The sequence below is a fragment of the Nicotiana sylvestris genome, chromosome 9 (genome assembly GCF_000393655.2).
Source record: "Nicotiana sylvestris chromosome 9, ASM39365v2, whole genome shotgun sequence".
Classification (NCBI taxonomy): domain Eukaryota; kingdom Viridiplantae; phylum Streptophyta; class Magnoliopsida; order Solanales; family Solanaceae; genus Nicotiana; species Nicotiana sylvestris.
Genome location: NC_091065.1, coordinates 159,058,055 through 159,070,417, shown reverse-complemented (window position 1 = coordinate 159,070,417; position 12,363 = coordinate 159,058,055). Strand labels below are relative to the sequence as shown.

At 41.1% G+C, this 12,363-nt stretch overlaps 1 protein-coding gene across 1 annotated transcript; it reads left to right on the top strand.

Annotated features, from left to right (window-relative positions):
- Nucleotides 1-545: 545 nt before the first annotated feature.
- On the top strand, nt 546-1,241 carry LOC138878490 (secreted RxLR effector protein 161-like). Its single transcript, XM_070158173.1, has one exon. It carries the CDS (start codon nt 546-548, stop codon nt 1,239-1,241), a length of 696 nt encoding a protein of 231 aa, XP_070014274.1.
- Nucleotides 1,242-12,363: the final 11,122 nt, after the last annotated feature.

The window sequence follows — 12,363 nt, the reverse complement described above, 5'->3', positions numbered from 1 at the left end:
ATAGCCTTTGCATCTCACATGGAATTCACCTTATTCCAAATGGATGTCAAGAGTGTATTTTTGAATGGAATCCTGAAGGAAAAAGTCCATGTGAAGCAACCCTCAGGGTTTGAATGTCATGAGCACCCTGAATATATGTTTAAACTGGACAAAGATTTGTACGGGCTAAAGCAGGCTCCTCGATCTTGGTATGAAAGGTTGTCAAAATTTCTCTTCGAAAATGGTTTTAAAAGAGGGAAATTGACAACACTCTTTTCTTAAAGAAATAAGGAAGGAACCTGCTCATTGTTCAGGTCTATGTTGATGATATTATTTTTGGAACAACAACTGATTCTCTATGTGAAGAATTTGTAAAACTCATGGGAAGTGAATTTGAAATGAGCATGATGGAGGAACTGAACTTCTTCTTGGTTCTTCAAGTAAAACAGTCCCCAAAGGGTATATCCATTCGTCAGCAAAAATACATCAGGGAGCTCTTGAAGAGGTTTGACATGGAAGCATCAAAGGTGATAGACACTCCCATTGCTACTGCCACTCGACTGGACATGGATGAAACTGGATCTCCTATGAATCAAACCATGTATAAAGGCATTATTGGGTCTCTCCTCTATCTCACTGCCAGTAGACCTGATGTTGTTTTTAGTGTGGGGCTATGTGCAAGATTTGAATCAAATCCCAAGGAATATCACTTGAAGGCTGCCAAAAGAATACTAAGATATCTCAAAGGAACACAGGACCTGGTGTTGTATTATTCATCAGGTGATAGTTTTAATCTGATTGGGTATGCTGATGCAGATTATGTAGGTTATCTTGTGGACAAGAAAAGCACTTCTGGAATGGCTCACTTCTTAGGTTCATGTCTTATCTCTTGGGGTACAAGGAATCAAAATTTAGTGGCTCTTTCAACAGCTAAAGCTGAATATGTAGCTGCAACATCTTGTTGTGCTCAGCTTTTATGGATCAAGCAGAAATTGGAGGACTTTGTGGTACTCAGTGAGAGTGTGGCCCTTCTATGTGACAACACTTGTGCACTCAATATGCCCAAGAATCTAGTTCAACACAAAAGGACAAAACATATCGATGTGAGGTATTATTTTTTGAGAGACAATGTAGAGAAAGGACTGATATGTATGAAGTTCTGCAGCACAGAAGATCAAATTGCAGACATTTTTACCAAGGCTCTAAGTAGGGAACAGCTTGAAAGAAACAGAGTGAAGCTGGGGCTTTTAAAGCTCAATTGAGAACCTAATTCCTCTTTAGTTGGCTTTTACCTTCAAGAAATAACTGGCTCAAAGTGTTTTTTGGCCATGTCTAACTCATTTCAATACCGTTGCAGGTAAACACGCATGATGAGCATAGAAGCGGTAGATGCAGTACATGAATGATAAAAGGAGATTGATTCTTTCAAAAAAAAGGTCAAGAACCTACTTCTTGTACCAAAGGTTAGTAGTTTTGTGCATCCTTTAATACACGTCTTAAAAAGGGTACAAAAAACAATTGCTTTCAGATCTTGCTGTCATGTCTCTTCATTTCAAATCATTTCATCTCCCTCTGAAACATTGTAATTCTCCACGCCCAATCGTCGTTTCAGAACCGGTGCATGTTCCTCTCTCTTCATAATTATCCTCTTCTTTTAAAACCCCTATTTTCTGCTTTTCCAAACTATAAGTCATATACTAGAATTCGCCAAAAGTCTCATCACACCACTTGTTTCAATGGTTGAGACAACTTCCAATCTCCCTGCCTCAGTTGTAACTATCACTGATCAATCTGTGGAGCCTTCTGCTCCCACTAAGCCTTCCTCACCCTTTATTATTTCTGCCACTACAGTCACACCTCACCTAGTTTCCCAGTCTCTTCCTAATTCAAAAACCCTTAAAACTATTGCTCTGTTCTCCCCATTGTTTGAGGCTCCCACCAGTTAAAAACTAAGTGGAGAACAAGGTGAAAATCCGGAGGTCACAAAGAGTTCTGCCATCGTTGCTACTGATTCCATTGTGGTGGAAGCACAGGTTGAGGAAGATAAAAATGTTGTAACCGTGTTTGTGGTGTCCGCTGATGGTGCACTGCATGAGATTACATCTTAGAAAAATGAGGCACAAAGTATGGAGGAAAAAGGGGACATTGTAGTTGTTGAAGGGGATGCAATAGTAGATACTACTGGGACATCACATGAGGAATCTGATCCCTCTCCGGATGACCCAGGTCAGGGCTCTCATTCCTAGGACAATGTTGTTTCTGTATTTGATGTTGTGCCCCTGGAAATTCAAGCACCGGAAATGAGTTCCAGTGATGAAGAAGACCTAGATAATGTGGCTCTTGATGCATTCATAAGTAAGCAGAGGGTTGTGTCCACCCCTGAGTCTGAAATCAAATGACATACTACCAGGCTTTAAGTTAAAGTGGCCTACGATTCTGCCCTTCAAAAGAGCAAGAAGAGTAGTATGAAGAAAAGAAGAAAGTTGGTGAAAGACGGTGTATTTGTAAGTGATGAGGCGATCCCTGTAGTCGAGGTTGAAGAGAAAACCCCAGATGAACTTGGTTCACTTGTTAGACGGTCTTCGAAAAAGACGAAGCCTACTTCAATAGAGAAAGGATCAATATCTTGGACTAAGATGAAAGAGGTGGTGAGTGAGTTTTCTATGTCTGATGAGGATGTCCTAGTCAAATCCAAGGGAAAAGGCAAAGTCAGTTGAGAGAAGTCCAGGAAACGGAAGTCTGAATCTTTTGAAGAACCTGGTTCTGTGAAGAAAATGAGAAGTGAAGTCAGCCATGGCTCTGAGCGCCTGAGGCATCAAAAGGTTCTGCTGGGTCGTACGTTTGACCAAGCAATCTCTAAGATGATTAGAATGGGCCAAATTCTGGAAATGGTTGAGTTTCAACGTTGGGTGCATCTATTTCAAATTGATGCACCGAAGGTATATGAGGATAAGGTACAAAGTTTATTTGCTAGCCTCTTTCCAATTGATACTGACCACATTTGTGTTTTGGTCAATGTGGAGGACATCGTCTTTGATGTAAAGTTGCTTGGAGAGATCCTAAAAGTTCCTACAGCTAGTGTGTCTAGTGTAAACGATGTGTGTCAGTTTAACTTCAGAAATACCGTGGTAAAATCCAATGCAAACCAGAAGGGGGACCAGATCCATAAGAAAGCGCTACTCCTTGTGTATCAGCTGCTATTCGAATTAGCTAACAAAGGTCTATTGCCTTGAGCTGAGAGGAGGTCAGTTACTTGTAAGTCTGACCTATTCTTAATGGTACAACTAGACAGTTTTACTCCTGTGAGTCTGCCTGCTATTATGATTGAGCACACGTAAAAGGTTTCTACCTTCAAAAATGGTAATCATGGCCTTCCCTATGGGTTCCTGCTTACACAAGTGTTCAAATTCTTTGAAATCCCACTGGGGACAGGCAAGGTGGGAACTCGGAAGCAGACTTTCTCACAGACAACTTTGGAAGAGTGTGAGTGCGTGAAAAAAATGGGGGGGGGGGGTAGGAAGTACATCAATTGTCTCACAGCTTATTAATGCTCAGAATGGTGCAACTGAGGATATTAATTGGTTGAAGGCCAGGAATGCTATCCTGGAAGGTCAGCAAGCCCAAGGGGTTCCAGTGTCAAATGATGAAGTGGCTCATTTGACAAAGGAGAATGTTGATCTTAGGGCCCAAGTAGAGAATCTAAAAGCAAAACAGCTCAATGAGCAAAAGTCAGGAAATGCCCGAATAGATATTGTTCTCCAAATACTTGTTGCAGCTACCAAGCCTTTTACTCCTAGTGCCCCCTAAGTACCCCTTCAGTGACCAGTTTCTGCAAATGTTTGTTAAGATTTTTTTATGCGTTGGCGGATGTTTTGTTTTCTTTTTTTTATGTGGTTGGGATGAAACACTACTGCTCATGTTATCAAGTCCAATGTTGCCTTTCGCTTTTTCAAAGCAAAGTCATATTAAAGCTCTATTAATATCAATCCTCGTTTTATCATGTCAGTACTCTCCTTCTGTATTCTATTCTCTATCATGGTTATGTGCACATATGTGGCATGAGTTAGCTTAACTAGACTTCTTTGTGCTATTATGAATCTTTTTAATGATTCCAAAAGGGGGAAAATGGTCTCAGGGGCAATAGGGATAACACATAAACCAATTGTTACGATAAGGTATAGTCTCAGGGGGAACCCTGTGTTCCTCTGTTATTTAACAGGTTCTTACTACTCTAAATCCACTCTATAAATGTTAAGTTTGTCATCATCAAAAAGGGGGAAATATATAGGTTTTAAATTCTCTTGCCTTATATTTTGATGATCTAACAAACTTACTATTAAGAACCAGATAGGGAACCTAACCTACTTGGACTATACTGCAAGCTTAACGATTTCCAAGCTAAAGGTTAACTGCTACAGCTTCAGGAGCTAGGAACCCAAACAAGGATCTTATACCTATGTGGTTCCCTCATCACAGTACAAGTCAATTGGTCACAATTGGAAATGAAGTGAGTGACGGCACTGTTTCTGCCGCACTGCACTGTCTCTAGCGCCCATTCATTCTCTAACCAAATAAAGTGCTCACATCATTTCAAGTGATGTGATCAAGATGTACCTACAATGAGTTTATACAAAACATCACTTGAAGGTTTCAGTTTCTCATTCAAGCTTCTTGCCAAAACAGAGAAATCAATCCTCACAAGCTTGAAGAGCAAAGTTGAACGCAACTACGGACCAATTCCTACAAGATAGCTTGTTGTTGTCCTAGTTGAGTTGTAACTATGTTATTGTACTTATTGTATCTCCTAAACTGCTTAGCTAGAAGCGTTTGATTAGGAAACCTCTTGTAAATTATGTTGTGACTAGATTTAGTCATAAGCAAAAGTCTTTGTAATTGTAGAGTTTCAAAGTGGCTTGTGGTAATAGCATCACAAGTTAGTAAAAGCCTTTGTAACTAGGAAGTCACAAAGTGGCTTGTGGTAAGAGTACCACAAGTTAGTTGAGTAAATCTTTTGTAATGGAGTCATTGCAAAGTGGCTTTTAATAGGTTCTTTACAGGTCGTGGCTTTTTGATCCCCTTGTGTGGGATTTTTCCACAAAAAAAAAATCCTCTCCATGATTTACATACTGTCTTATTAGCATTCTCAGCAGAATCCTGTAGAGGAGCAGGTACTCTTCTATTTGGTGGACTCACACAAACTAACTAAAAGACATTTACCCGTAGAGCCATGCTAGAAACACTCCATGACAACTCTGCATCACTCATCGCTCTAAGTGCCTCACTCTCAGGGGCAGCACACAAAGGGGCAAAAATGGACGCCTCCTAATCACAGTTGGACAGCAAGTCATAGTCCCCGGGGATGACTATGTGTTGATCAGAGCCCTCCATTCTAACCTCTGCATGAGTATGGCGCTCCAAAAACTCCCGAATGTCCCCTGGTCAACGTCAAAACCCAGTTCGTCGTCCTTAACACGTAAGCCTTCTCCAATAGTATATGACGCACCACCCTCAGCGGAGCGTACAAATCCCCCTCCTTGGTAAACTCCTTTCGTCTGGGGAGACCTATCTGCCAAGATAGCGTCCTCCATAAAAGCTGGTACAGGTGCCGTCCCCGACGCACTCGTCCTACTCTTATCGGTCTCAACGGCCACGTCTTTCCCGAGCTCTACCCTCCTCTTTTTTCTCAGCGAAGGTTCATCACCGTTAGAGGACTGGTCCAAGAGGTGATAGGCCAGTAAAGAAGAAATCTCCTCCCTCACGGCCATATCCCGAGAGGAATCTCTCACCTATACTAGTGGAGCATGACCCTCTCAGACGAACTCATCCAAAGCAAATTGCATCCCTGCCGAGGTGACGGCTTGGCAAAATTCAGGAACTGGGGCCTTTGCCTAGAAGCTCCATGACCTGTCATCACAAAAAGTCACATTAATAGATAATGGCAAACAACCGAAAAGCGGTGTAGAGGAAAAACACTTACCAAACGAGACCTTCGACCCAAAATGTTTCATAAAAGAGGGTCAGTCCCAAGTCTCCACTATGTGAGCCAGTAAACAGGATACCCAGTCCCTTATACAAGCAATGGGATGGGGTGTGTGCCCCACGACTGCAAAAGAAAGCCGCGGATAAGTACTAAGTCAAACAGAAAACAAAAAAAGAGATAGTGAACAAGTTACGACAAATACAATTATTATTCCACCGCTCCAGGAATCCAGCGGAGTCCGACACAATATGTTCATATGCCAAAACTTACGGCTCGCCCGGTCGTCAGTTCTGACCACCAGCCCTTTGGTTCCACGGTGCATCAAGTGTATCATAGTACCCCGATGAAAACTAAGGGTGAACAAGTGCAAGAGATGGTGAATATCGACTTCGCACCCTGCCAACTCCGCATATTTTGTCAACACCAAAAAATATTTTATACGTGTACGGAGAGAGCTGCATTGGGCATACTCGATAAAACCGAAAGAATTCTTCTGCTAACAGAAGAAGTGTGAAGGGGATAGGTTTTCAACGTCTTAGCTTTATGCTTCTTATGTTTTGATGATCTAACAAACTTGTTGTGAAGAACCAGATAGAGAACCTTGTCCCACAGGATACACATCTCATGTGAACTATTCGAAGTCTAAAAATTAGCGAATGGATGAACGACCAAAGGTAGGAACACAATAGGGACCGATGCCCTGGTCCCTTAAGGTTCTCCGACAAAAGCACAAGTCAGTGACTGTACACAATCAATCTAAAGAGAAACACAACAGGGACTTTCTTCCTTGGGGTTCTCTGACAGAAATACAGGTCAAGTGCACATCTCGAACGTAGCAAAAAAAAGTGACCATCTGGAAACTATTACAGAAGTGGAACACAACCAAGACCTGGTCCGTTGGTGTGTCCTGGAAGAAGTACAAAGTCCACTATTCAGCTGGAACGCAACTGACCAGAAGTAGTTGTGCAGACAGTGCAGCAGTCACTTCTCACTGGGAAGAAGTACACTAAGAGTTGACATCACTATCCATTGTGATATATTTTGTGATAAAACAACCTGGCGCAAGACACACCATAACTTGTGCATTCAGTGATATTCTCACAAGAAGAAAAAGCATTCATCCGGCATTGAAGTCACTGGTGTGTGAAGAATAAGAAGACATCTCCACTAAGGATCAGTTTCTAAACAAGCTTTATGTACATCCATAGTTGAGTTGTAATCTTGTTAATTGTTCAATATTGTAATTCCTAGTTTGCTTTCCTAGAAGCATTGTCTTAGGAACAAACCAAATTCATAAACTTTAGAGTTTATGTTATGACTAGGAATAGTCATAAGTTAAATCCTCTGTAACTAGGAGAGTGAGAGTGGCTTGTGGTGGTTGCATCACAAGTTAGTTTGAAGTCTTTGCAATAGGGTGTTTGCAAAGTGGCTTGTAATAGGTGGATTACAAGTTAGTAAAGTTAAAAGCCTACAAGGGTAGGTCGTGGTTTTTTCATCCCCTTGTGTGGTATTTTACCACGTAGAAAATCTCTTACCTTCTTTACATTCAGTCTTTACTGCATTCTTCGTATCAGTCTCATAGAGGACCAGGTACTCTATAGTTTGGTGGACTCATATAAGCTAACAATTGGTATCAGAGAAGGTTCCTCCTATTAGTTTAACACCTAGGAAGGATCCTCAATGGCTGATCCACCAAACATTGAAGAAGGACAATCAACCTATAGACCTCCCAGATTCAATGGTCAATACTAAAGATGGTGGAAGACACGGATGCATGATTTCATGATGGCCGAAGATTCAGAGCTATGGGACATCATTTGTGATGGTCCACATGTTCCCATGAAGAAACTTGAAGAAACAGGACCATTGGTGCCCAAAAGAAGAAAAGAGTAAAGCGACATTGATAGAAAAGCTATAATAAAGAACTATCGTGCCAAGAAAATCTTGATGTATGGCATAGGACCTGATGAGTACAACAGAGTATCAGCTTGTGACATTGCCAAATAAATATGGGAATATTTACAAACCGCACACGAAGGAAACACTCAGGTCAAACAATCCAAGATCGACATGCTCACCACTGAATATGAGCTCTTCAGGATGAAGGATGATGAGTCCATACAAGATATGCACACCAGATTCACCTCCATCATAAATGAGCTTCACTCACTTGGAGATGTCATTCCCAAAAACAAGCTTGTAAGGAAAATACTCAGTGTTCTACCTGGTCTTGGGAAAGTAAGGTAAATGCCATCACTGAAGGTAAAGATCTACAGACTCTGACCATGGATGAGTTGATTGGTAATCTGAAACATACGAGATGAAAAGAAAGAAAGACAATTAAAGAAGAGAGACTAAGAAGGAAAAGAACCTGGTGCTTAAGGCTGAAAGTTGTGATTCAAGTGATGAAGATAGTGACATGGCCTATCTTACTAAGAGATTTCAAAAAATGGTTCAAAGAAATGGTGGCATAACAAAGTGGGGCAGTTCAAGTAAAACAAGGTACAACGATCTCTATCACAGATGTGGAAAGTTAGGGCATTTCATCAAAGACTGCCCATTCACAAAACAGGAGCAGTTTAAGCAAAATCCTGACAAAGCAGGAAAAAGGAACCTGGTTACAGAGAAAAAGATTCAATCGAAAAAGTGCTGCAGACAATATAGTTAAGCAGGCTCTTGCTGCTTGGGGAGACTCCTCAAGTGAATCCGAAAGGGAATCAGATGCAGAAAATAGTTCCATGATGCCAGTAGAAACTGAAGCAACGAAGTACGATTCATTGTTCGCGCTGATGGCTCGGTGAGATGATGATAATGAAGAAGATCTTCACATTGAGGTAAACTTCAGGGATGATTAGAGAAATTTGAAATCCTATTCTTCTAAGAAGCTAAGGTCTTTATCAAATGTCCTAATTGATGCTTATTATAGTCTTGTAAATGATAAGGAGATCCTGACCATAGAACTAGGAGAGGCCGAACAATCTATATATGATCTAGTGGTCTGTGTAGTGGACTTAAATGAGACCATAGCTAATCTTGAACAAGAGAAGAAGGCCCTGAATGAAATAATAACTAGTGTGTAAAATGAGAGAGACGATCTGATGGTAGTAGTTGTTGATCTAAAAGAAACAATACAAGGTCTTAGCAATAGGAAATACACTTTAGAAGAAAAAGTTGCATATACTGAAGAGGAAAGGGACGACCTACTAGTGATATGCACTGATCTAGAGGAAACCATTGAGGGACTCAATAGAGAACATATGAATGTAAATATTAGGAAAGGGAAGGAAGTAGCCAGTAAGTCACACATCATGCTCGAAAAGGAGTTAACTGTTGTAAAAACCAGTCTCTGCAGTGAACTCAAGAGGAATTAGCAACTCCAAACTGAGTTGGAGAAAGTAAGAAATGATCTTGAGAAATCCCTGAAGTGGACCTGGTCCTCAGATGCTGTCACTGCCATGTATCTCAACAATAGTGGGAACAAGCAGGGCATCGGGTTCCAAAGGGAGAAAACTCCCTACAACCCGCACATCAAGTATGTCACTATACCTGATAACTGGCTATGTACCCACTGTGGAAACAATGGTCATTTTAAAGAAAATTTCCATGCCAAGGATCAATCTGCTTAAAAGAACAAAGCGTTTACTAATAGAGTGACTACTAGCAAAGGACCAGGTACCACTCGTAAAAAGTGGATGTTGCATGTGTAGACTAAGAAATCCCTCATTCATCCTTTTTATAGTAACAAGGGACCCAAACTAGTTTGGGTTCCTAAATCTAACCCTTGATGTGCATATGCATGGAGCAGTGAGAGGAAGCAGACTGCGATGGACTATGGACTGTGGATGCCTAAAGCATGCATCTGAAAACATCATGAATTGCTTCTCACTGAAAGCCCTGTAGGAAGGGAATGTATCCTTGAGAAGAAAGTAAAGGGTACATTCTCAGTGAATTAAAAGGCAGAAAGGTTCCTTTGGCACTCGAGTGGGAATAAGCACTATGTGAATGGCCTAAAAAGGTGTAGTCACCAATCTGATAACTCGCCAAGTAGTCTCAATGGACAAAGGGAACAAGAACAATCACTCCTGCTAGTCATTAATCTCCATAAGCTAGCGGCATGAGATGAGTGAAGTCGCAACCATGGCATGAAAGATTGTTATATGCAAACTTCTCACCTCCGAATAAATTAACTCAGCCGGACCTGGTCAGTGATCTGCCAAACTCAAGTATCACCTGGACATGATTTCATAAAAATGATGGAGGAAGGAGATAATGGATCACACATAATTTTTAAACACCGAGGACTCCACAGCAAAATGGCGTAGCTGAAAGAAAAGAACGGAACTGGAAAATACTGCATGGACAGTGCTCATCGCCTATGGAATCGCCAAGAAATTCTGGGCAAACGGAATGAATATTGCTTTCTACTTTGAGAACATGTGTCAAACCAGGTCCCTCCTAAATCAGAATTCTCCAGGAACTACCAATTGGAAGAAAATGCCTTGTTCCTGATAACAGTAAGGATCAGCTTGGGAAGCTAAATGCGAAAAGACGAGTGAAGGAATCCTTCTGGGAACAACCCACTAAAAAAGGCCACAAGGTCTCCAACAAATGAAGCACTAAATGGAAGGAGACGCTCATAGGTATTCAACAAGACACTCTCCCTTGCGAATAAAGAAACCGTGAGGATCAATATGATTAACCAATCCTGTCTCTGGGAAATATCTGAGGCTTCAAATAAGGAGGATGATAAAGTAAGAAAGATGAAGGAGATTGGCAAAAGACAACGCAACATCATCCTCCACATCTCACATAGAACCCGGTACGTCACTTTCCACCACTGAAGCTGAAGGAAGAAGTAAAGATGCAGCTAATGGCACTACACAAGCAGCAGAACACAAAGTGTGGGGAAATAAAATTAACCTCCATATCTCTTTCTTCAACCAACTTCTATCTCAAATTGGAAAACCAAAGTGCACCTGTCATGATTCATGCCTCATCTTCTGGGAGACAAGGAAGCAAAACGAAATGACCTCACATAACTGGAGAGAAATCGCAAACACATTGAAGGGTGAGATCCTCTTCTGATGGTCAATATGAAGAAGGGATTGATCGGTGGAAAGCATTGCAAAACAGAAGACCAAACTCCAGATATCTGCATTAAAGCCTCAAGTAGAGAATATTTTGGATAAATCAAGGTGAAGACGGGGTCACAAGAATCTTATGAAGAACCTGATCCTCCATCTGTTGGTTGTGTAAGACACAGTCAAGTAAAGGTAGCTAAAGTGTTTTCTGACCAAGCCTAACTCACATCAATACCATTGTAGGTAAATACGCATGACGATCATAGAAGCTAAAGGTACAGTTATGAACTTCAAGAGGGGAGCTGTTAAAACCTTGTTCAAAAGATTGCTCTGGCATCATGTTCCTGTATGTCAGGTTAGTAGTAATGTGCTTAATTCTGCATGCCCTTTCTAAACAAAAAAAACATATAAATATTTTGTAATTTAGCTGCCATATCATCCGACTTTTCAACGTCTGTGTGTCATGTCTTGTCCGCCAAATCCTTTCATCCCCTCTGCACGGCAACACTTACCCACAAACCTACTACCATTTTCAGAACTATTCAGAACCTGTTTCACTCTCCACTCATCATTAGTTCTTCTTCCAATAAAACTTTCTTTCTCTCTCACAGAAAGTCATGAACCTTCATCTCCCATGTATAGCTAGGATCTTCTTCCCATCTCTCTCATTCTCTCGCTACTTGTCTACTAAGTACTCTTCTAATGGCGATCGAACATCTTCTCATTCCCCCGCTATTAACACTACTCCCACTTCTTGATTATCATTGAAATCATTCCAAGAGCATTATTATCTCACGCCTTCTACCACCTTACACACTTTTGGTTCCTCATCCACCCCTACAGTTTTTCCATTTCTGATAAACCCTGTTTACCACTATTTTGAGAATCATATGTCTAGTCAATCCTACGATCTTATCAAAGACCACACATGAGGTTTTACTCCTCAAGTATCAGAAGCCCTTGAGGATGATCCTGACTAGTACTTGAACTCCTCTATGTCAGACTCAGTGACTCTCAAGGTGTCACCAAAAAAGGAAGCAGCTCATAACATCATGTCTATATCTACTAAGAGTCTAATGAATGAAGGATCATATCTCTCTTGTGAGTATCATGGGGAAGACATTCCATTCCTAGGAGATGTGAGAACCACAACACTCTTTGAGTCCTTGGCTCATGAGATATTCTCAGAAAAACCTTCTGATGAACCTGATTCACTTCCATGCAAACTCACTCCTGCACCTCCTGTTCATTCCAAGCTCTTGGACTCTTCCTCCTAATCACCCATCACCAGGTCACTACAGCAAGAGAATTTTGAATCCTTAT

What these genes read in the sequence shown, in the direction of transcription:
- LOC138878490 (XM_070158173.1), top strand. Translation starts at nt 546, where the DNA reads ATGGATGAAACTGGATCTCCTATGAATCAAACCATGTATAAAGGCATT.